This window comes from Drosophila guanche, unplaced genomic scaffold, assembly GCF_900245975.1.
Source record: "Drosophila guanche unplaced genomic scaffold, DGUA_6, whole genome shotgun sequence".
In the NCBI taxonomy this organism is placed as follows: domain Eukaryota; kingdom Metazoa; phylum Arthropoda; class Insecta; order Diptera; family Drosophilidae; genus Drosophila; species Drosophila guanche.
The window spans coordinates 17,186,877-17,211,327 of record NW_022995743.1 but is presented as its reverse complement, the minus strand read 5'-3'; the positions used below and the strand labels follow the sequence as shown (position 1 = coordinate 17,211,327).

At 49.8% G+C, this 24,451-nt stretch overlaps 6 protein-coding genes across 10 annotated transcripts in view; 4 read left to right on the top strand and 2 right to left on the bottom strand.

Moving 5' to 3' along the window:
• Positions 1-59: 59 nt before the first annotated feature.
• LOC117578621 (WD repeat and HMG-box DNA-binding protein 1) lies at positions 60-3,049 on the top strand. The gene has a single exon (XM_034264225.1). It carries the CDS (start codon positions 140-142, stop codon positions 2,810-2,812), a length of 2,673 nt encoding a protein of 890 aa, XP_034120116.1. The 5' UTR covers positions 60-139; the 3' UTR covers positions 2,813-3,049.
• Positions 3,050-3,102: 53 nt separating this feature from the next.
• On the top strand, positions 3,103-9,866 carry LOC117578619 (putative helicase mov-10-B.1). The gene is made up of 8 exons (XM_034264221.1): positions 3,103-3,543; positions 3,623-3,798; positions 5,165-5,574; positions 5,639-7,530; positions 7,603-7,708; positions 7,780-8,056; positions 8,116-8,359; positions 8,604-9,866. The coding sequence occupies exons 1-8, from the start codon at positions 3,363-3,365 to the stop codon at positions 9,164-9,166; spliced, it is 3,849 nt and encodes a 1,282-aa protein (XP_034120112.1). The 5' UTR covers positions 3,103-3,362; the 3' UTR covers positions 9,167-9,866.
• Positions 9,867-9,963: 97 nt separating this feature from the next.
• LOC117578629 lies at positions 9,964-21,837 on the top strand. Its single transcript, XM_034264234.1, has 2 exons — positions 9,964-11,142; positions 21,827-21,837. Exons 1-2 carry the CDS (start codon positions 10,079-10,081, stop codon positions 21,828-21,830), a joined length of 1,068 nt encoding a protein of 355 aa, XP_034120125.1. The 5' UTR covers positions 9,964-10,078; the 3' UTR covers positions 21,831-21,837.
• Positions 11,638-13,004, top strand: LOC117578627 (sulfotransferase 1C4). The gene is made up of 4 exons (XM_034264232.1): positions 11,638-11,798; positions 11,861-12,300; positions 12,369-12,495; positions 12,556-13,004. The coding sequence occupies exons 1-4, from the start codon at positions 11,714-11,716 to the stop codon at positions 12,951-12,953; spliced, it is 1,050 nt and encodes a 349-aa protein (XP_034120123.1). The 5' UTR covers positions 11,638-11,713; the 3' UTR covers positions 12,954-13,004.
• On the bottom strand, positions 12,984-14,562 carry LOC117578625 (probable phenylalanine--tRNA ligase, mitochondrial). Its single transcript, XM_034264231.1, has 2 exons — positions 13,286-14,562; positions 12,984-13,219 (listed from the first exon to the last, which is right to left on the bottom strand). The coding sequence occupies exons 1-2, from the start codon at positions 14,495-14,497 to the stop codon at positions 13,052-13,054; spliced, it is 1,380 nt and encodes a 459-aa protein (XP_034120122.1). The 5' UTR covers positions 14,498-14,562; the 3' UTR covers positions 12,984-13,051.
• Positions 16,542-24,451, bottom strand: part of LOC117578617 (serine-rich adhesin for platelets) — a 33,072-nt gene continuing 25,162 nt past the window's right edge. For 3 of the 5 annotated variants that reach the window (XM_034264217.1, XM_034264216.1, XM_034264218.1), the window contains 3 exons: positions 20,085-20,528; positions 19,960-20,023; positions 16,542-19,893 (listed from right to left, as the gene is read on the bottom strand). In XM_034264217.1, coding sequence (XP_034120108.1) covers positions 16,823-19,893; positions 19,960-20,023; positions 20,085-20,528 — 3,579 coding nt within the window. In that variant the 3' untranslated portion in view covers positions 16,542-16,822. Of the gene's footprint in view, positions 19,894-19,959; positions 20,024-20,084; positions 20,529-20,612; positions 20,781-20,870; positions 21,157-24,451 lie in introns of those variants that run through there. The other 2 variants (XM_034264220.1, XM_034264219.1) reach the window with 2 other exon arrangements.

Genomic DNA, 24,451 nt, shown 5'->3' with positions numbered 1-24,451 from the left:
CAAAAAACGAAACTAGTGCTCAGCTGTTTTATACACGAACTCGTTTCCCAACACTGACAGTCAGTGATAGATTTTAGCGCCAAAAGCCTTGGTTCCGCCCGAGTTGTGTTTATTTTATTCTCCTTAAAAATTGAACAGAATGACGTTCGCGCGAAGTGCCCTGCGCTATGCGCACACCAATGGACACACTGGACTCATTTACACGCCGAAGGGCGAGTTCATCATTACCTGCGGCACCGACGGCGACATTCGCCACTGGACGTGTATCAGCGACGATGATCCGCGCTCCACCTGCCTGGGTGAGTTTGTCATGTGCATCGCCCACTCGGGCAGCCGCCTTCTGGCCTCCACGGATCGCAACACCATCCATGCCTACACCTTTCCCGACATGGACAGCGATGGCATCCTGATGCGCTTTACCGCACCAGCAACATGTCTCAAAGTGGCTGGCGAGTACACGGCTGCAGGCAGCGAGGATGCAACAATTAAGGTGCTACGGGGTGATCATGCCGGTAATGAAACCCTCCTAGAGGGTCATTCGGGACCCATACTCGCCCTGGACATGTTTATTGAGAGGAAACTACTGGCCTCAGTCAGCGGCGACGGCCAGCTGAAGGTGTGGAACTTTGAGACGGCAACAGAACTGAAGAACATTAATGGACTTCCACGGGTGAACAGTTTCGAGAGTGCGACACAGTATGGCTCGCCCAGCTTTGAGCCCCAGAGCGGGGAGCTGCTGGCCTATGCAGCGGACACCGAAATTGTGGTGCTTAACACTGCCAACTGGGAGGTCGCCTACAAGCTGCGCGACGATAGAGTCTCCAGCAACTACAGCTGCTGCCAGTTCTCTCCGAACGGGGAGCGTCTGGCCGCTGGAACCACCAAGGGAGAGGTGAGCGTCTTTGACATAAAGAAGCGCAAGGCGATCTCGGTGGAGCCGCCCCCAAATGATTGCAATTCCATCACTTGCTTGGCCTGGAGCCGTGCGGACGAGGAGGAAGTGGCCTTTTGTGATGCCACTGGCCAGCTGGGAACCGTATTCATGAGCGACGGTACAGAAGCCGACATAGAGGAGGAACTGGAATCGGAGGATATCCGAGCAGATCTGCTAAGCAAATTGAAGTTCCATCGAGCAGGAAATCCAGAGGGTACTGCAGATGACGGTGACGGCGTTAGCCTGGAGCAGTTGAAACGAGACGTCATGGACTGCGGGGATTCCATTGATGATGAGCTCTCCAACCACTCCCTGGGCAGCGGCAGCAGAGTGGTGCCTGCTCCAGCTGCTCCCCAAATAAAGCTATTTAAACAGCAGTCTGCCTTCCAGCCCAGTGCCACGCCGTGCGATCTCGAGCACCGCTACTTGGCGTGGAATGACGTCGGCATAGTCACAGGCCACGTGGAGCCGTCGGGTGAGAGCTCCATAGACGTGGAGTTTCATGATGCGAGCATTCACCATTCCCTCCACATCAGCAACTACAACCAGCACAATCTGGCCAGCCTAAGCAGCGGGGCCCTGGCTTTGGCCTCCAGCGAGTCCAGCAAGCTGGTGGTGATTGCCTTGGCCGCCTCTGGAAACAAGGAGTGGTCGCTCAGCCTGCCGGACTGTGAGTCCGTGGATGCATTGGTGGCCACCAGCCACATGGTCGCAGTGGCCACGAGTGCCAGTTTCCTACGCATTTTCAGCGTCATGGGTACCCAGCGCGAGGTGTTGAGCATACCAGGCCCCGTGGTTGCCATAGCCGGACACGAGCACAGCCTGATGTTGGTCTACCACAGCTCTGCTCCTAGCCAGACGCAGCAGCATCTCTCGGCCATGCTGGTGAACATCAATGGATTGAGTCTTCGCCTGGAACATCTGCCAGTGCCCCTCACTCCTGGCAGGCAAATGACCTGGCTCGGCTACACTGAAACCGGGTCGCCCAGCATCGCTGACAACATGGGTCTGCTGCAGCTGTACAGGAAGAGCAGCAATGCCTGGTTTCCCATATGTGATACCATGAAGCAGAGCTCCAGCGTGTCCAACAACTACTTTGTGGTTGCCGTATCCGAGCGCCGACAAATAGTACAGGCAGTCCTCTGCCGCGGCACATCCTACCCGATGACCAATCCCCGCCCCATGCTTCAGGAACTGCGCATGCAGATCCCACTGTGCGACATCGAGGTGGAAAAGTCTGAGCTGGAGGATGCCCTACTGCGGTCCAGTCTGATGCAGGTGGAAGGCGCCGAGAAGATGCAGAAGGAGACTGCCATCAAGCTTTTTGCTCTAGCGTGCAGCAACGAGTGCGAGACCCGGGCCCGCGAGCTGATTGAGTCGATTGCCTCCACTGAGCTCCTGCAGCTGGCTGTCAAATATGCCACCAAACGAGGACGCATTCATCTCTCTGATCGCCTGTGTGAATTGATGCCCCAGCTGGAGGCTATACAGGAGGCGCGCAAGCAGCAAACACTTCTGGGCGCCAGTGGGATAGCAGCCACCATTGTCCTCCCCATGACACCTACGGCGGGATCTCAGAGTCAGGGACCCAAGCCCAAGGCCATCGAGTTGAGCTCCTCGAAGCGCGGGGCCCTCAAACGTTTCACCAACTCGCCAAATATGTTCAAGGCAGCTGCTCGTCCCTCCACACCCGATACAACTGCCCCACTGGATACACAGGAGAACATATTCGCAGACGCCGAGTCTGAGACGGTGACCGGTAAATCCACGGAGCAGCGTACTCCTCTTAACTCTGTTAACCCCTTCGCAATGAAACGCAAACTTGTCGATACAGGGGTTATATTTGGTTCCGAGAAGCTGAAGCTCGCCAAAAAATAAACTTTATAGCATTTAAAATATCAAAAATAATAAATAGTTATAATAAATGTGACCATATTCGGGATCTACATTGCTTTAGATAGTTGAAATAGTTTCAGCGGCTGGTCACTCTTGAGCGATCTAAGTGAATCAGTAAATCGGTACTTTATGCGAATTGAATTACGTGTCAGGAAAGTTTTTTTGCTTTCGTTTGATTTTCTATAAAATAAAGTATTACACGTTTAAAATTTGTAGTAATTTGTGAGAATTCTGATTTGGTATTGGTTCGCTTCCAACACTGGAAGCCGTTTGTCATCTGTGTTGGTTATTTGGCTAACATTCGCCGTTACTCGAAATGCGCAGCCCACATACATTCGCATGGAAGAGTACGCGTCTCTTATTTATTAATTGAGTGAACGTACCGGTTGCTGTTTTCTGTTTTGTGTTGCATCAATATCGATAAGCGGTTGTTTATTCCGCGTGTGTGTATGTGTGATCCGTGCAAAAGTTACTAAATATTGATACCCATATTACAAACGAATACAAATATATACCCAGTCGATCTAGGAACATGACGAAGGGCAAGAAAAATATGGCCGTCGCTGCCAAGACCAACGGTAGTAATAAACGCTGTGCAGAAGTTATTCCTCCCTGCTTACTGACGCCGCCGGGCACTCCGCCAAAAAACGGATTAAAGATCTTTAACAAAAACTACGGCAATGGCACAAATCGAAGTCCGACAGTTGCCTGGGGTAAGCAACAGGTTCATGGCTACGGTGCCTGGGTTTCTTGTGTGATCTGCTCATTACCTCGTTGCTCTTCCTTGCATAGAACGGGAACTTATAGGGCTCTTTCTGCTGGAGATGGGCGACAGTCAGGAGATCAGTGCTCGCAATGATTGGTACGTGGATAAGAGGAAAATGAGGAGGCTATTCGAGGCCCATCTGGGAAAGTGTCCCAACTATGTGGAGCTACGCATCAAGCTGTCTGCAAATGGAGCCTGTAACGTGAGTATCGGACTAGACCGAGCGTAGCCAAAGACACTCGCACGCACACTAGAACAGCCCTTTCGCGATAACAGTAAGAGTGTATGTATCCCACATGCATTTGCTTACAAAGACGTACAATCATATGTACATACATCCATACAGATTTTGCATTCATTTTCTTTGTTTGCAAACGCAAACCTTCGAAATTTGTCAACTCGACTCTTATCCATACAATACAGCATTCATACATATGTGTATTCATATTGGTGGAGTGCATAAGATTAGATTCCCTCTATAACCCTCTATGAGTCATGAGTCAATGAATGATTCTGATGTTGTGGGTTTACACAGGCCGATTTATCTTCCACTGGTTTAGCTTTCTAGACTTAATACCGGATCATTGATGTCACACCAATTTTGAATAAAATCCACATAGGCATGGCATATCTTTTGTCATTGCTTCTGAAGGGCGAAATAAATGGTAAACAGCTAGATCTGAGATGGCTAGGTATTAATATTTTGTTTTTGTTTCTCTCTCTTTATATTTACAATCTGTTTTTTTAAACAATAAGTAAATTGTATAATTAATATTCAATTAACAGAAATAGCAGTTTTCCAATGAGCCCTGCTATTATATGTAACATTTTTTCAGTTTGTTGGATTTATCTATCAGGGATATCGAGAATGTGGCATCTTTTCAGTCTTCTTACTGTTAGGCTATTGTCTAATAGACTTAAGGCTAAATTATTTTCGTGGTTGTGGAGTCTGTCGATGTATTTCTTACTAGTTTTCTTTATTTCTTCTTTAATGGTTGGAATATTCAGATCTTTGTGGATGTTTGCATTAGATACGTAAAACGGAGCATTGACAATTTGTCGCAAAGTTTTTGATTGGTAACGCTGAAGTATCTCAATATTTGAGTTGCTAGCAGTTCCCCAAAGCTGTATAGCGTAGGTCCAAACAGGCTTCAGTATGGATTTGTAGAGGTATTAATATGGTTTGATATTATTTATTATTTTTGTTACATACGATGTATGTCTATTTAATTACTATGTACATCAATAAACATATGTACATATACATACATATGCACGTACATATGTATGTACTTATCCAGTTTATGACTCCATCAGTTAAAAGGAACCCCAAATTCTTCGAATTCATCTGTAGGAATTTCCAGTATGTATGTATGTATGTACATGTGAATGTTTCGCTTATTTATGTAAAACTTGGATCTTTTGATTCCCCGCTGCAAACGGCTCTTGGACCAAATAAAAGTCTCGAATTTCGCGAGCGTCGGTTTTTGAAATCAGAGAAATGTTCTAAATAAACAATTCAAAGAGATTAATAATGGCAACGTTTTGGTTTCAAACTCAATAAACAGATTGGGTCGCTGATGCAGCGAACCAACTTCCTGAGGAACACGCCGCGGAGAAGCACCAACTATCAAATTAGGAATTTCGCCCTGATGGAGTTTCGGAGGGAGAAGTTTAATGCGATCGATGAGACGCGGCGTCTGCCGGATCAAATAACCATCATTGAGCCAGGGGCTAATGTGCAGGGCAGTCTTGAGGGGAAATTAATCGAACAGTACGTCCTTGATACAGAAGCCGCGACGATGCCTCTGATGTATCAGAAAACTCAGGTGCTGCAGCCGTCAACGAACTTTGAACTCAACTCTATGGGGTGCTACATCTGCGAGCACCACTTTGAGTCGATTGAAAAGTATGAGGAGCATGTGGAGCATCACGGCGATGAGTCCGACTTCAAGTCACTCGAGAGAATGACCAAATTGTAAGCCAAACCAAGATGTGTAGATGCCAATCTCTTAACATGGCTCCTAATCCTACTTTCACAGCTCCGAACCCATGGTGACCCTTTCGTACCAGACCTGCGTGGACAGCCACTACTTTGGCTTCACCCTGAAGACCGACCTCAAAGATGTGGTGCTGCAAAAGTTCATTATTGTGCAGTCGCGCCAGTTCTATTACGTGTACAATGGGCGGATGCCGTTGACGATGCCCGAGAGTGGGGAGAAGGTTTTCTTTGTGGACTCGCAAGTGTTCACTATCCTGCGCGAGATTCCCATTGTCATCGGGTTTACGAGCAAAGGGCAGCGGTACGTGGAACAGCACCACTTCATGCGAACGACCGCCCTGCCCAAGGCCATGTTCAACATTAATCCGTACAGGTTGTCGAGCAAGGAGATCTTCCGCGGCAAGGGCCTGTCCCGTGCCAATCCGCCCTCGCAGGTTGTGCAAGCACTGAAGCACGACGATGCACAGCAGCGTCTGGTGGAGTACGACAAACACTACCGCAACTACTGTGAGCAAGGAAGGGTTCTCACGCAGGGGAATATAGGCGGCGCTCTGCGCACACTTCTGCAGGTGGAGGACGTAGAGTGTCTGCAAAACTATCTTGGGCTGAAACAGTCGAAGGTGGAACTACATCAGTTCGGCAGGGAGCTGTCGGTGAAGATGCAACTGCCTTCCGCCAACAATGGGAGTGTCGAGGATATCCTGTCCCCGGGCGACGACGTGCTAATAATCAACGAGCGTGTCCTGCATGGGAGCTCGGACGGTATTCGGAAACTGCTGGAAAACAGTAATCTCGTGCTGGAACTGGCCCTCAATGACTTCGATGCGATCATCAAGTGGGCACGGAGTTTGGAAGAGAAGATGGGATCGCTGATGAAGCAGCCGCGGGTCTACTTTGCGCGCATCCTAGGAGTGTCCACCCAGCGTGTGCACATCACCTGCGAGCGACAGTTGGCGGACAACACCACGTATACGCTGATCTTTCGCCCATTGCGGGCTGTAATGCGCTACCAGTACCGGGCTCTAGAGCAGTTGGGTCTGACCAACAGCCAGCATGTGCAGCGGATTCTCTTTCCCGAAGAGATTCCACTCAAGGCGGTGGCGATTGGAGCTCTGCAGCTGCACAACCAGCTCATATCTCGCAATCCAGAGCAAATGCAGGCAGTGCAGCAGATTGCTCTGTGCCCCAAGCTGCCCGCTCCCTATATTGTCGTCGGCCCGCCCGGAACCGGCAAAACGGCGACCATCTGCGAGGCCATCTATCAGCTGTTTGTGTGCAGGCCGGAAACACACATTCTCGTGCTGGCCGGATCAAACACCGCCTGCGATGAGATTGCTCTGAGGCTGCTTCGCGCCATAGCCAAGGCACCCGAGACCCAACCCCGGCCCCTAACTCGCATCTTCTCCGCCTGCTGCGATCGACGCATAGACAACATTGATGACCTGCTGCTGGAGCACTCTAACCTGTATGCCGTACACTTTTACCCGAATGTCCAGGCAGTGCACCAGTACCGTATCGTCGTCTGTACCCTCAGCTTGGCCGGAAAGCTCTCAACGGGTGGCTTCGCTCTCGACGATGGAAAGCGTCCCGTGTTCTCGCATGTGTTTGTAGATGAGGCGGCCGCCTCTACCGAGGCGGAGTGCCTCATGGGCATCACCTGCACGATCTCGTCCGCCACGAATCTGATTCTATCCGGTGATCACAAGCAGCTCGGCCCGATTCTTCAGTCGCACCGTGCCAACGAGTGGGGTCTGTCCGAGTCTCTGTACGAGCGGCTTCTCCAGCGAAAGTGCTACCAGGTGGATGCGGAGGGTGCATACAATGCGGCTGTTCAAACGCGTCTCATTCGGAACTACCGCTCCCACCCAGAGATCGTGACTCTCTACAGCGATCTCTACTACAATGGCGAGCTTAAGGCTGAGGCTCCCATCGGTGAGCATATCCTCCGCCCCTTGCCATTTAGCATACTCCAATGTCCAAATACTTGAATATTTCTGATTGCAGAGAATGTCTCTCTAGTGAAGAGCTGGTTCCACACGACCAACGAAGATTTCCCGATCATGTTCCATTCAGTCTTTGGCACTGTGATGAACACCAAAAGGTCGGTTAGGTGAGTAGAGCTGTGTGCTTTAGGAGCAGCCATGTGTATACCCATCAAATGTACCTCTTTTGGGGCTACAGCCTGTGTAACAACAAGGAGATCGACGCTGTAATGGATTATGTGAAAGATCTAATGTACTTTGGCATTAACGGAAAGCCGGTGGCGCAGACGGACATCGGGATCATATCGCCCTACAAAAATCAGTACCAACGGATCCAAGAGCAGCTTAACATGCGCAACTGGTCGCAGATAGATTGCGGATCCGTCGAGTTGTTCCAGGGCAAGGAGAAACAGATCATCATTGTGTCGTTTGTGCGCTCCTTTACACCCAAGTTGGGCTTCCTCGACAACCAACGGGTGAGTGGCCTTCCCTATGGAAGGGGAATCTCTGTAACTAATTTTTGTGTCCCACGTAGCGTTTGAATGTCCTGCTCTCGAGGCCGATGTCTTTGCTGATTATGATCGGCAATCCACGTACGCTGAGCCAGAATCACGACTTTCGCCGCATCATCGAGCTGTGCCGTGCTCGCAAGACACTTGTTGGCGTCCCCTATTTTCTAGATGAAATTGGCAGTAAGGTCGTCAATGGAGCTGCCTCTGGAGGAGCTGGAGAATCTGAAATGGTCAAGAGAAAAAGCGTGGGACACACACAAATAAGAAGTAAAAATTCCAATGGTCGTTGCCATTCCCACATTTTCCAGAGAAACAGATATCGTGAGCAAGTCAATGTGATCGGAGCTCAATCCAATGTCGAAAAATCCATTCCACTTGCAAAATAAACTGGCTTCAGTTTGCTTCTGCTGTCATCACCTTACCCTCACTCCCGCCGTATTTCTTGTTTCTCCGCCCCACCCCACCACATACAATCAGCAAACCCCCGCTAACTTTACCCTCTTTAATTCAGCTTCACCAAAGAACGAATCAAAGGATAACAACAGGTCAGAGCTGGACAAGCTTTTCGATGAATTGCCAAAGGTTCCTCGTTACGTGGATACCAGCTCGGACGCTGTTCGCTCTGTCACTGCTCAAATGATGAAACTACAACTGGATAAAGAAGCGAAGGTTGAGGCAAAACTAAATGGTCCAGCAAAATCGAACTCAGTTCCACTCAAGCCCACGCCACAGACAACTGCTTCAGCAAAGATCCCGAAAACTGCAGCTAGAGCTGCAACCGCACAAACATCGACTCCCCTTTCTATTCCAGCTTCTAACCGAGCTCATCACTACATAAACTATGAGCCCACTGCTCCAGAAATGACTCCCCCAAGGACATCCACGATTGGGAGAGGATCCACAGTCTATAGCCATGTTCCCACCGGCTCCACACGATTCGAGAACTTCAGTGCGTCGTTTGAGCAGCACTCGTATAGAAATCAGCCGCATTTATCCACAAACCACAGCAACAACGGTACACGGTCAGAGGAACCCAAGCCCCAAAAGAAGAAGTCGACGTGTACCATTTCGTAGCCAATGTACCGAGTTCGAATAACAAAACCTATGAGGACCCGATCAGGCGCCTGACCTAAGAGTCGTCTGCGGGGGACCTCTTTTTGACTTTGCTATTTTAGCATTTGAGCGGTCTTTTCTTCGATCGTCCACGTGCAAAGTATCAAAACCACAGACAAAATGCATTCGCATTTGGTATGCACTTATTCGCAAGGGAGAAGCAACAGAAATAATTTCATTTCTAACCTTCTGCTCCCTTGGGAATAGCTCCAAATTCGTGTGTTTTTTTTTATGATTTAATAATGATAGACCAGAGTCTTTGAAAAAATATTTTTCAAAGTCTTATGCACTTTTACTCGGTGTTTGCCGAACTGGGGAGAGATCCTATTTTTGAAGTACAACAATTTGATCGCTTATATTTTTGTGTTAAAAAACGAACTATGCATCCCGTTTCTAAAATATCAACAATTCAAATGGACACACGTGCGTATGATCTAAATTAATCCGAGTTAAATATTTCGAATTTAAGGGACACCGAAAAAGTCCTTATATTTTGTTACTCTTTTCAATCTTTTCGTTGTTAATTTAAATTGTGAAAATGATAATTGAAAGACATGTATTATGATTTAAATGTTAGTTAAATGAACTATTGTATTCCAATTACTACAAGATGCCCCCAGATTTCAATAAAGAAGAATACGAAAGCTTCAGATTTACTAAACATAGTCGGCCACACAAATTGAAATTTTCCATTTTGAAGGGGGAGAAACGTCTAGATATGGACACACTTTTCATTATCAGTTCAAACAACATCAGTAGTATAAAGAAACAACTTTCAGAATTTATTGAAATTATTGTGCGAGCAAATAAAAAAATTCCTCAGCAGTCCGTTACTTCTTAGCATAAACATAGGTACGGATTCCGTAAAAAGCGATGAATGCATCTGGGAAGACCAATGGGCGTAGTGCTGGTGCCCCCCAGGCCCCAAACTTTAATCGACGCATCACTGATGCAACGCAAGTCACCGGAAATAGCTCGGCCAGGGCCTTGTTGACGGCGCCGCTTTCGGGTCACTCTGCGGGAGCACGAAAGGCAGCTCACTGCGGAGCGGGCGATGGAGGCTCCGTTGACGGGAGTTCCTGGAAGATGCAAGGAAATCGACTGGGAGGAGGTTCCCCGGCAGCCACAGAACCCACATCCCGCCTGGCGCGTCCTACCATTGCCTCGTCCTTGAGGGCATCCAGCAATCAACAGGCTATCAAGAAGCAGCGGGAGCGAACCGCTGCTGCCCTGACGGCCTCTCTAAACAGGTCCGAAAAGGTGACCGCCAAGACCAAGACTGTTGCAACAGGAGGTTGGGCCAAGAAGGATCGTGAAATGACAGAGTCGGCGAAGCAGGCGGCTCGATCTCGCCTGTGGCCACCAAAGAAGGCGGCTGGAGGTGAGGCCCTCCGCCTGAAGAAGGAAACTTATGCCATAAACCTGGACGAGATTCTGGAGGAGGACGAGCCTGGCCTGGAGGGCGAACTGCAGGCAGAAGATCTGTCCAATCGCTTGCTAGAGGCAGGCGTTCAGACGAACGAGCAGGAGATACTTAGCCATGGCCCGCTTCCTGGCTTGAGGGTAGTGATCCCCTCCCAGCCACTAATGGAAAAAATTGAAAGGGAGCGTCGCGATGCTAAGTCTCGGCTGGAACGCCAGTCGACGCGGAGGTTCGCCTCGTACGAGCTGCAGGAAGAACAGCATCTGGACGAGCTGAAGGAGTTCTCGGAGCGCCATGCCGTCACCAAGCGCAGTGCGAAGAGACAGCCACCCGTCATGTACGCCAGCTACGACAATCAGTACCAGAACGTTTTCAAGTCAATGGACGACTTATTTACCCGCGAGGTCCCCAAGTCCGAGTCTATCACCGACATCAAGGAACGCATCAAGCGAAAGGAGCAGGAGCTCCTCAGTCTCTTCGATGGGGTGGACAATCTAAAAGAGCAGTCAAAGGTGTAGCTGCCCCCCAAGCTCAAATTCCAAATTCTTTGCCTATAAATTGACCAAAGTTCCAGCCTGAAAGGAAAGGACGGTCCCAGTATTTGTTTTAATAAAGTTTAAATCGACATTCGGTGATCGAAATCTACATTAGCTCATCTGGGTCCATACATTTTCCAAGAGCAGGTCATCGCATTGGCCGCGTTAACATAACTTGTCCAGCTAGTAATATAAAAATCCAAGTAAACCTAAGAGAACCGGCAGGGCCCTAAACTTCAAATACCCTTCCCTGCAATAGTAATAATTGTATGACCATGGGCACGTTACACTGTGGACTGTCCACTTTATAATCTGAATCAAGTAATAAAATTGGTTAAGCCATTTCATGGTTCGGGAATGCTCTTTGGGAGGGCATTGAGGGTAAGTACAGTCGTATTTAAATTACGCTTAGCCAAGCAGTACTACGGACCAACCAGTTCTCACTTTCTCTGCGAGCCGAAAGTAGGGTCAAGTCAAGACGATTTCCCAGCCCACAGTCCCAAAGTCAGTCAGTTGCTCAGTCAAGTCTGGCAACTGGTCGCGCGAGCAATGGAAAAGTCGCATTTAAAATTTCCCCACGAAATTCGCGATGTGGAGGAGTCGACAAATGCCGAACTGCTGGAGTACTTCAAAGGTGTGTAGTCTCTGACATACATATCTGGTTGGCTGGCGTAATTCCTGGTTCGTATCTTTCAGGCGAGCGGACTGGTTTTGTTCAGGTTGGAGGCGAGGGCTACTTCTTTCCAGTCAAATTCAAAGACGAGGCGGATAAGTATTACAACTTTGAGGCTCGACCTAATGACGTCTGGATAGTGACCGTGCCCAGATCGGGAACCACTTGGACACAGGAGCTCATCTGGCTGCTGGCCAATGGACTGGACTTTGAGCAAGCCCAGCGGCGACCTCTCACCGAGCGTTTCCCCTTCTTTGAGTTTCCACTCTTTATGCACAGCCAGGTCAAGGCAGAGCTTCTGGAGGAGAACCACCACTCAGCTGGTGCCGCGGAATTTATTGAGAAAATTTCACGGCCGGGATACGAGGTCCTCAGTGAGGTGCCTTCTTCCGAGCGACGCTTTATCAAGACGCACTTTCCATTCTCCCTGTTGCCGCCGAGTGTACTACAGAACAAATGCAAGGTCCGACCCTTGGTGAAGCAGCACTACTTGTACCAAAAATGTAATACATAACTACACATGCACTTCAGATCGTTTACGTGTCCCGCAATCCCAAGGACGTTGCAGTCTCGTATTACCACTTGAACAGGCTCTTCCGCACTCAAGGATACATCGGGGACTTTGAGCGCTACTGGCGCTACTTCCAGAGAGGATTGAGTCCGTGATCGTTCACAATATTTGTCCTATTAGATTTTGACTATCAAACGGTTCTTGCAGATCCCTGGCTGCCGTACCATAGCCATGTGAATGAAGCCCGGAACCATAGCCACTTGAGCAACGTTCTCTATCTGTGTTACGAGGACATGCTGAGGGATCTGTCGGGTACTGTGCAAAGCATTAGCACCTTTTTGGATTGTGTACCGAGTGCCGAGGACCTGGACAAATTGCTCGACCATCTAAGCATTCGAAACTTTCGCGAGAACAAGTCGGTGAACATGCACGAAATGGCCTCCGTTGGAATCCTCAATAAAAACGAGGCGGGCTTCGTCCGAAGCGGCGGAGAGGATGCCAAAAATGGTACCCACCCCCAAAAGGAGTTTGTCGATAATCCCAAGTTGCTCAAAAGCGCCAACGAATGGATCGAACAGAATGTTAAATGCTTCAGAAAAATATGAAACGGGTGCAGAAATAGAGCTCGATGTCACTTATTTTGTTTGGTACTTGAACTCTTTTTGTTTTTTTTGGCTTAAATTGAAGCTGAATTGGACTAGATCTAACGTATTTGGACATTGAAACTTTCCACACTGGCATTGGCTATCTGCTTGTGTATATCGTTGACTTCCGCCTGGGTCAGGGTGCGCTCCATGTGGCGGTAGACAATGCGGAAGCAAACGCTCGACTTTCCCGTCTTCGGATGCTTGAATTTGTCCACTAGGCTGATCTAAAGAGGAGGTAGAGTTAAGTTCAGCTACTCTGCAGGTTGGGGTCCGGGTGTAAAGGCACTCACCTGTTCCACAATGTCGCCAGCCACCGTCCGAACCAGATCGTAGAAATCATTGGGCGAGAAGCCAGCATCGACCTCCACGTCCGAGGGCAGCCAGAAAGACAGGTCGTTTGTGCACTGAGGATAGTGGGAGATGGGTTTGTACTTTGGAAGATTAAGCAGATCCTTTTCGCTGAACTGCGAAAGAAAGCCGCTGTCGTTGGACCAGAACAGGCGAATGTCCGGTATATCGAAGAGAACCATAGCCAGACGCTCGAGGCCGACACCAAAGGCGTAGCCAATTGACTGATGGACGCCAGACTGTTGGAGTATTTCGTGACGCATTATGCCACAGCCAAGAACCTCCAGCCAGTTGTTCTTGAAGAAGATCTCCAGCTCCCAGGAGGGTTGCGTGAAAGGGAAATAGGTTTCTACCCAGCGGTACTTGATGCGAGGACCGAACAATTCCTTCGTCAGACCCACAAGGACGTGCTTCATTTCGTGCTCCATCAGTTTCACCGCTTCCAGAGTGTGACATGGCTGCTTCGTCTGGTCCATGCACTTTGATGAGGGAAGAATCAGCATCGGGTCGGCTACTGAGCCCGTCCAAGTCTCCTCGAACAGTTCCAGGCCGGGATTGCGCTCAAAGAGCTTGTCCTTGGTGACTAGTCGCACTGCATCTGCCTGATGGAAGACTGGGTAGTGGGTGCTGTCGATCTCATCGCGCCGATACACCTCCCCCACAACAAGGAAATTGTCCAGTCCACCAGAGATCAATTCGACCTGGTGGGCCGTGGTGTGGGCACGGAGCAGCTGGTGCTGGTTAATGTAGTAGCAGTCGGATTTCTGGCGACTCACATGGTCGCTGGGTATCAGGAGGTTGTCAAAATTCTGCTGCACTGTCACCACAGGATTCATTTTGTCGTAGATGGAAAACAGCGGATTCCCGCGCTGATTACGGTAGGCTCCATAAAAGTAGTTAACAATGCGCTGGCGAATGATCGATAGTGGATGGTCCCTCTGCAGATGCTTATTAGCTCCCAGATACGACAGAATTTTGGGCGTCACATTCGTCCAGCTGTCGGTGGCGTACGTGCTCCCATTCACCTCCAGTTGTGACTGCGCAGGAGGTGGGGTTTTTTCAACAACAGCGTTACTGGCCAGGCACCGGATTCGACTGCAGCTACCAGTCCGCAGAGATAACCTGGAGCCCTGCACCCGTAGTGTCAGCAGCATTTTCGGGGGCTATTTTAGATTATATGAACAATTGCATATTACAACCAGTGTGACGGACCGCGGACTTATCGATAGAAATAATTTAACCCTCTTACACCCGATTAAGTTGAACAGGTGAACCATTTGCGGTAAGCCGCGGAAAAGAATAACAAACAAATTATCTTCTTCTCTTGCCAATATATCTTTCAACTAAAATGCGTACACAATCGCGAGTTTCATCACATTCGTGAGTATATTCACAATATATGCACTGGGCAACAATGGGTTAATTGATTTCTTTCGATGATTGATTTGATTTCCTTCGATGATAGAAATCATTTTCATGGACTTTTTTATGTTGCTTTTTTTTTGCTAGCTAGCTAAGATTGAGAGCCCTGAACATATAATTTTATCTGAATCACGTATTAATTTTCCACAAGATTGGCTAGTTGCCGGGACTCTTTTTCATTGGGGTGATTATAAAATCAGGTCAAAGCATAAAAAAGTAACTTTGTTGGGAATGTGACGTCACTGTTGCTAGTCAACCCTAAGAAGCATACACATTTGCACACCCTTTTTTCTATATATTATATTGTTAATTTTTATACCCGGTACTCGAAGAGTAAATAGGGTATATTGTATTTGGGCGAATAACGGTTGTATGTAACGCACAAAAGGAAACGTTTCCGACCCCATAAAGTATATATATTCTTGATCAGCATCAATAGACCAGTCGATAGAGCCATGTCTGTCTGTCCGTCCTGATGAGCGCCTAGTACTCAGAGACTATAAAAGCTAGAGCCACCAAATTTTGCATCCAGACTGTATGCTCACACTGTTACAAGTGTATTTAAAAAATGAGAACCGCCCCTTCCGCCACTGCAATAGGCGAAAGCCTCCCAAATGTACAATTTTAAAGATAAAAGAAAACTAAAAACGCCATTCCGTAGGGAATGGCCATATCTATCAGATCATCAAATTGAGATCCGATTGGATCATTATTATAACCACAATGAAGAAATTTATGTTCAGTGGCTAAACCCACCCCGTCCCGCAGCTTATATTTGTTTTTTGCACATTCTCTCATTCACACTCTGCTTTTGCAGTTGCCGATGGCCGCTGCCTCTGCCGCGGTTTTGCCTTTGACGTGGATCTGTAGTGTGCGGCTCTAGGGAAGGGGGGCGAGCGAAAATAGCGTGTTGGCGTGAAAAGTTATGTAGATGTATATGTAGATGACAGGAGTAGAAAAAATGTAAGATGTCAAATGTAAAATTTGAAAAAAAGACACAATATGGACAGGTACACTGACTGAGTGACGGGTATACAAGTTGTGACGCGTAAGATGCGTCTTACACGTCCCTTCTCGTTTTTTTTTTTGTTGGTCGCAGACTATGAGTCCCCGCATTGACCAGGTTCAATATTATTATTATTTTTGTTGCTGTTTGATGTGGATTTTGGATAAAATAATGATCCGATCTGGTCCTACTCCGGGAACCTGATATATTTATACATTCTCTTCAATATAAATTTTACGGCAAAAGCATTCAGTGAGAGTAAGACAAAAATATTCTTTACCTAGAACACAGATGTGTCGATCTTGTGGCGGCACAAGGGCAAAAAGACGGTAGAATCATGCTTGTATACGTCATAACATTGTTCAAACATATACTTATACATATGTACATAGAGTAAAAGTCAAATTGTTGCATCCTTGGATATTTATTAGATTGGTATTATTGTATGTATGTATGTACATTTGTAATATATTTAGATATATGTATGTATGTGTATTTACTGGTATGCCCATAAACAAAGGCTATGTATTCTTAGTTGCACAATTTTGAAATCGCAACTGATATTTAGGATCCGACATACAAATCATGTCGACCGTGGAAATGTCCGTATTGCAAAATAATATCTAATCTATTTAATATGTATAATCTTTCAGTTGCAGCAATCCAAAACTAGCTTAGTTAATTCGAATATCATACTCGTACGCTCCCTGCTAATCTGTGAGTGTGATTAGAGTCTCCTTACAGTTGATGACATGGTTTTTAACACTACGTAACATGCAGAAAAACTATAAATAAATATACGCTAGTCACTTGTTGAAGATCGATATATGGTTACTATTTACTAGTGTGATGCGGGAGCAGAACCCGAGTACGCTGCAAGATTCTTTGGATGGACGCTTGAGTGTATTCGGGTCGCAGCTCCCGTAACTTGGATCTGTGGTCCTCCTTTTTACAGTTTTAGGGTATAAGTTTTATGGTTATACGAGTAGTCATAATTTGATTATTCTGTTTATATTTTTAGTTGATTTCTTCCAGTCTATAGAAAGCATTCCTACTTGAGGGCCTCCTTGGCGCGCTGCTCCCACTCGGCGCGGCGCTGATGGATGCCCTTGAACTCGCCCACTGTCGCCGATCGCTCGATTGGCTTGCCAGACATGGACATGGCACCTGTGGCTTGCGTCACTGACCCTGCAGTGGAGGCAGCAGTTGTGTGTGGAGCTGCCTGTGGCACCGCCGGAACTGATCCTGTCGCTGGGGTAGTCTGTTTCATTTGCAAGGACATGCGATCGCTCGCGGGCTTGGCGCCTCCATTGTTGTTGCTGTTCCGGACGCCATTGCTGACCTTGATGGGGGGTAGGTAGGTAACCACCTTCTGCTGTCCATTGACCGCCTTCTGCAGGTTACTGCTGATGTTGTTATTGTTGTGGTTGCTGCTTGTGTTGAGATTTCGGAAGTCCACCGAGTTCCGGTTGTTGCTGGGATGTTGGGAGGCTGTCTTGGTAAACTCCCCGCTGATCTGCGCCTCGTATTTGGGCGACAGTTTGTCCAGCTTCTCCTCGCTGTTGGACTGGTTCTCCTTGTCACTGTCCACACTCTGGCTGCCTATGGGCGCTGATATCTTCTTGGACACTGACTGGGAAGGGGCTACCACCTCCTCATCTTTCACCTTGAGCGAACGGCGGGCAAACACTTTCATCAGTTCCGGCGTGGGGTCGTCCTTGTTTGGCGAGGGGTTGCCATTGCAGCTAGCAAAGGACTTCTTGCGCAGCACCACGGGATTGGCATTGCCATTGACTTCGGTCAGCTCCGGTGTCTTCGGCGGAGTGGCAGGAGCTGGACCACTCACTGCCGGCGGCGTCTCCGCCTTGCCAATTGACTGCTTCCTCTGCTCCACCGCAGGGCGTTCCGTTCTCTCCTCGTTGAGGAACAGTCGCTTGCGCTCCTCTAGCGAGAGGCGGTTTACTTTGCTCTCCTTCTGGCTGCTCTGTTGCTCCCTCGGTGCTGCCTCCAACTTGGGAACGGGGATGCCGTTGCTCTTTGGTGTACTGGGTGTCGTAGCAGGCGTGTTCGCTGATGAGAGTCCTTCGCTGCTGCCGCTGCTGCTGCCAAAGCTGGTCCGCACGCTGGAGGCGCTCACAGATCGCAGCTGCCTGCCCAGATTCGGCTCCAGGGCCTGCCTAAGGTTGAGTGGAACCGCGCTAGAACCCACGGGTATGCCTGTCTGCTCCACGACCTCCACGCTGGCCCCACTGCTCCGCCTCGAGCTGAGGTCGTCGTTGCTCTGGCTTCGCTCGCTGGGCGATTTCAGGTTCTTGGCCAGAACTAGGTGGTTGCACTTTTTGTGCAGGCTCGCCTGATCCACGCGGTTCAGCTGAATCTTCATGAACTCCGGCTCCGCGGGAGTCTCCACGTTGCTCGAGTTGCGACGGCTGCTCCCACAGCTGATGTTATTGTTGCTGTAATTGCTAGAGCTGCTCTTGGCCGGAGTTGTGGGCGGACTGTGCGAGAGCTTGGCACTCTTGCTCAGAGGGCTGGCCGGGCTGGGACTGCAGATGGCCATGGCTGTGCTGGTTATGTTCTTCTTTCCGAGGTCCAGCAGCCTTGGGCGCTCCGGCTGCAGTTTGGCCGTTTGAGTGGTCTGCTCCTCGGATAGCTGCGCGCTGACCGTTGCCGACTTGCGCAGGACACTCACCAGGGGCGACTTGACGATCATGTCGATGTTCTGCTCTATCTGGGAGATGTTGGCTGGACCGGGACTGGACTGGACAAGTAGCTTGTTGCTCCGTTGCAGCGAGCTCTTTGCCAGCGCCGGCAACTGGCCCACAGACTCAGCGCGCCCCTGCAGCAGCTTGTTGTCGTTGATCTCAAATCCCAGGGACACGCACTTGGCGTTCGGCGAAAGGGGGGAGCGCGGGGACTGCGGCGGAGAGCGGGCCGAGGGCTGCTTGTAGTATGAGGGCAGGCGGAAGCTGATCGAGAGATCGGGCAGACTGGGCATGTGGTTGTGCACGACCGTTGACTCGACCACGGACTCGCGCTCCTCCTGGTAATTGCGAAAACTGCGCGACTTCTCCACCGTCTTGCGCTGCTTCTCCTCGTAGTACAGCGGCGAGGGCTCGTCCGTGCTGGTCTCCAGCGAGTTCGAGGAGCTGGAGTTGTGCCCCATCGAGTCACTGGAGCGTGACAGCTTCTGCTGAAAGGCGCTGAGGCCCACGATCCGAGGCTTTCGTTCGAAGTGGGCTCGATCCGTGGTCTCGGCCTTGACCTGCTGCTCGAGCACCAGGGTTGTGGATTGGAAGGTGTCGTTGCCCCGGGTGCTCTTTGACAGTAGATTGGTCACGTCGTTCGAGTGGCTGCTACTCAGAGTGGCGGCGGGCGCGCTGGCTCCAAGCTCCTGAGGGATGTATCGTTGGCGAGCCGCTGGTCCCGACTTGGGTTTGGTCGCCATCTGCGGCGGGGCAGTGATACCGATTCCTACCCCTAAGTTGTTGACTATGGCATTGCGCCCGTGGCCGTGACTGTGGCTGGCCTCGTTGTGGATTTCACGCTTGATCATCTGGCGACTCTCCTGGACATGCTCCACGTTTTGTTGGTGGATGGTTGCGGTGCGCGACTTGTCCGGTATCGGCAGTGGCTCCCGGAAGGCCGCATCCAGGCAGGAGCTGGATATCTGCAGCTTCTTGGCCACGCTCTGGCTGGAGTCGGTATCCTCGAGGCCATCGTTAGCCCGGGCAATGCTGCGCTTTGAGTTCCTGTGGATAAGTCGCCTCAGGAGTCCGCTCTCAGCGCTCTCGCTGGCGGCCAGGGCATCGTCACCGTCCGTGGAGGACTCGCCTCGACTCTCGAGCACGGTGTTCGCCTTCTTGTTGATGCTGGTAGTGGTGGTCGTGGTGGGTGATCGCAGTCCAAAGATCTGCGACGTGCTGGAAGACGTGGTCGTTCTTGTCGCCTGCTCGATGGTTTTTGTCCGCTTCGTCGTGATGGAACTAGAGCTGGAGCTACAGTGGGCGGCCGTTATGGTTGTGGTGCTGGGACTGGGACTGGGACTGGAACTGGAACTGGAGACAATGGCAGGCAACGACTTGGGCGGCAGAGATCGCGTCCTGCTCTTGAGGTCAGCATCTGCGGGAAAACGGCAGGAGGATACAGATAAGTTGGGAACTCTGAAAAGTTCTGGGAATCACTTACCGCGGACTGCCCTCAGTGCCGGGCATGTCTTCTGCATATCCTCGTTGGCTTCAGGTATGGAGCACTGCGGATACGGGGAGTTATCAATCAGTTATCAATCTTGGACATCTGTTGCCTTCACTCACCTCCAAGGTCCTGCGGTGTTGTCTGCTGGGCCCCTTCTTCTTGGCGGGTCTGATGGCCATCTTGTGCTTGGCCGCCGCATGGGACAGCCGGTGGCGCTCGGTGCCAACCGCATCCACCTCGTCCTCGTGGTGCGGGCGCAGTATGTCCGAGCCCATCGAGACGGAGGAGCTGGTCGACACCCGCGAGTGGTACCTGTGGCTCTGGCTGTGGCCGTGACTCTGGCTGTCCTCCGTTTCTTCGGCGCTGTTCACGCTCTGAAGACTCAACGAGGACACCTCGCTTTGGCTGTGTCCACGGAGCTGACTGTGACCTGGGGCGGCGCCGCGGCTCTGGCCTCCCGCCACTCGTCTCTGCGGAGATGCCGGACTGCGGGGCAGGCCCAGATCTTCGTCGGAGGCATCGGGTCGATTGCGCCGCTTGCGCAGAACGTCTGTGAGCTCCGCCTTAAATGGGAAACAAACAGAAATGTGGAATGGATTAGCACTGGTACTCTGGATGCGAGATGGAGTGGGGGGCCCGGCTGTTACCCAGCTCTTCCACCGGAACACGAAACGGGCGCGTAGACAGCTGCGGCCTAGCCGACTCTCGCCGATGCTAGAGCCGCTCAGCTTCATCTTGAATGGGTTCTGTTTGAAGTCGATCATTTCGAGAGCCTCAATGCGGACTCGAGGCTGCGAATGACTATGAGGATGCTCGTTTTGATTAACGAGGAAACTGTGGCGCTGTACATATGTACTCATACATGTCCCTGCGATTCCTGAATAGTCCCCAGCCCCAATTCTTACCGCGAACGAGACCTTGAATGGATTGGCCTGCACTTTAAGGGAGCCCGCGCTTCCGGCTACCATCTCGGATCTCGGGTCTAATCAACGGCGCACTAACAAGGGCTATTGTTGTCTGCCTGCGATGCAGGCACGCGATCTCAATGATTTCACTTTCCACTGGCACAGAGACTGGGCACAGACTGGGCAACAGAGATGTGTGCGCACATCAAAGTGCAATGTGCAACTGAAAATGCTGTCAATTCAGAGTAGAGCAGCGCAGAGCAGAGCAGAGCAGGGCAGATGTAGTGTAGCGCCCTCGACGAGTGAAACGAGAGTGAAATTGAAATGGAAATGGCGGCGCACATGGTGGAGTTTTTACCTAGTCGAACATAATTGACTGCGAGGCAGGCACTGGAAATCTTTGTATTGCATTTCAAGGGTACCCAGGGGCATACGCAGATGCAGAGGCCAAAGTAAACATTCCCCGATCTCTTTCGAGTGCACATACAGTGCACACCCGATAGAGCGGACTGAACTGTTGCTGTCTTTAAGAGAGACACATAAACAGTGGTGGCTCATTTATCAGTTGCACGTCTTGACGTGACGCCGCCATCTGCTTGCTCTTGACAAGGTTCTATTTTTGGGAGCTGAGGCTGGCCCTGCTCCTCGTTGTACGTGGATTAAGTGCCGGGCTGTTTCAGGTTAAAGACCTCGTCCATCAGTTGCATTTAGATAAATACAGTAGATGTACTGATGGATATGCAGCGGGTGGATGGGTGGATGGGTGGATGGGAGGATGTGTGGCGAGGCTGTCTCTCGGAGTTCAATGTTCTCTGAGAGAATTGTACATAACTATTCCTGTATCTTAGTTTCGTAGTGTGCTTCAAGGGTCATCTACCTAGTACCTATTCCAGGCTCAATTCCTGCACATCTGCTCTATCCGATTAAATTCGGGGAATTATCCGCGTCTCTCACAGGTAGCCAGATTAGATCCTTCCGCAAGTCCTTATCGTTGCATGTGCTACCTGCTGTCAGGGTGACTAATCCGAATGCGAACAAAATGCAAATCACTGACCAGACCAAGCCCCATCCCCGTCACGTTCACTGATTTATTGGCACACTTGCCGAGTGGGCCACTGGTCTGGGTGGAAGAGTGGTGGAACGGGGGAGTGGCCAGTCGCTCCAAACATGGCCACACACAAGCCAACAAGCCAGCATTGATTACCACAGCACCTCGCCGCAATCTGTGCTCCTATGGCCAGTGGCTATGGCAGGGGCAGAGAGAGACCGAGAGAGAGAATGGGAACAACAGTTGGCCAAGTGGGAGTAGAGGCAGGCAGGCAATCACTTTGAATTAATGCAATTGCATCATTTCGCTGTCCGAGCTGCATTTCAAGTATCCAAGAAATGGCAACAGCCGCGGGTAGTAAGTGGAATAAACGGTCCATTCCCAGCCAGGTGGGGGCATGGGCATCCGCTTTGGATTGTAGAATGCTGGCTTGACCTTGACTCCAACTGATCCAATCCAAGCAATCCACACGAAAGTCGACCTCTCCTACATTGTACATATTTATGTGTAAACTATATCATTTATATTCCTTAAGTTGTAAGGGTATAGGCGAATCGTTAGAGCATTCACACTGAGATGCAACTGCAATAAAGTGAATACATCTCCTAATGGATTTCTCCTCATCCGTTGGAGCGGAGCGGAGTGTGAGAGGAATGTGCGGCTCGTGAAGTGGGCCGACAGAAGTGGCCAACAAATACATACCCACATATGTATGAATATGGGCCTCATTTTTGCTGAACTTGAGAATTCAGAGTGATGGGCGCTGCGTGCGAAGAAATGCAATTAAAAGCTTTATGCGGATGCTGCAAAACGCCGGCTGCAATGGCTGGTTGCCATTGGGACGGGAACCACATCCACATGTACATCCAGATCCAGTGACTGCCTAGTGGACACGGAAATCTATAATCAATGAGCTATGCATATAGGCAAATCCACTGAGGACCTTATGCAATGCTTAACGCAGCCCACCAGCCAGACGGGAAATGTCACAGATCTCATGTTAGACTGCAATGAAAGTAGGCCGAAACGAATACAAATTCGGGTATCGGTTTCAGCTGCCCAGGCAATGGGGCCAGCTACCATCAGCTCGTTTTCCCTCCGTGTTGGTTAATTAGAGAGAAGCGTGTGAAATGTCTTCGATTATCCCGACCCGACTCGAGATGAAGACGGACTGATGACGGCTCTGATTGCTCCTGAGCGGTTCGCCCCAGTCATTGCCGATGCGTGTTACCGTGTTACCATATCGCTGTCATTCCATGTCGCTCCCCCTGTCGCTCTCATCCTCCTCCTGCCTGAGTGTGCCTGCATTGTCATTTATCTCTCCCATTATGGCCATCGACAAGATGTTTTTCTCTTTCTGTTTTCCACAATTAATTCATCAAACTGGTTGAAGCAGAGTCTTGTCTGGGACAGATCTGCCACTGGTAAATATTTATAGACCTATGTATGCTACCTCCTCGGGCTGCTCTTCAGCTTTGCAAAGGCAAACTGGCCCGTCCCGCAGCGGGTGGGGCAGGTGGAAGGATAAGTACAGTCCAGGAGAAAAGACTTTCTGTTCTTGCGGACAAAATAAACGGATCGAAATGCACCTGAACATCTACTAATCGGTTTTTTTAGAGGATCATTTGTTTTGATCAGTTTGTACACTATTATTATTAGTCATTATTATTATGATTAATATTTTCGCCCGCTCAAACTTGAATCCCTAATGACTAGATCTGGTTTTCAGGAATCGCAGTAATAAATGTATGTACGGGCAGCCAAAGCTACCCCGCAGTACCGATAGAACCAAGCCAACGCTTTTTTAATTTGTTTGTATTTTGGGAACTCTTCACTGGGCTTGACTGGACATATGTCGCGGATAGGACCGGACCGGACCGGACCGGACCGGATCGTATGGGATCGGAGCGAGAACTGCGAATTGCGCGCTGCCTTTGTCTTCGTCTTCACTGGCAAATGGCTCGATGCAAACTGATTTAGCGGAAAGCTTTGCAGGAGTTCAATAGCATAGAAACAGAAAGAAATGCGATTTATTTGCTAACCAGGTTGGCAAATAAGTTGCGGGACGGTGTAGAGCGAGTGGAGCCAAGTGGAAAAAAGTGGAATAACAAGAAGCGGCCAGGCGTCCAGGCGGCCTAGCGACCAAGCGACCAAGCGACCATCGGACTGGCAACTCGTTTTTCCAGAAACCGGAGAAGCAATAGAAGCAACATAAGAGGAAGAAGCCGCAAATTGCCACTCGCAGAGCGGGGTGGGTAGATGGGCTGTATGGGATGGTTACTGCAATTGCAGTTGCAGTACGGGTACGAGTACACACGCTGCAGTCGTGGTGGTGGTGGTGGTGTTTTCGGTTTCCAGTTGCGCCTCGACGCGTGCCTTTTCCTCTTTCCCTCTTTCCCTCTTTCCCTCTTTCACTCTGCCTCTGCAGACTAGTCTACCAAAAAACTCAGCCAGCATATGATAATGTTGGTTCGTTCAGTTTATTAGGTAACACTTGCGGCAAGACCACTGCATTTCGGTCTTTCCTGCCACA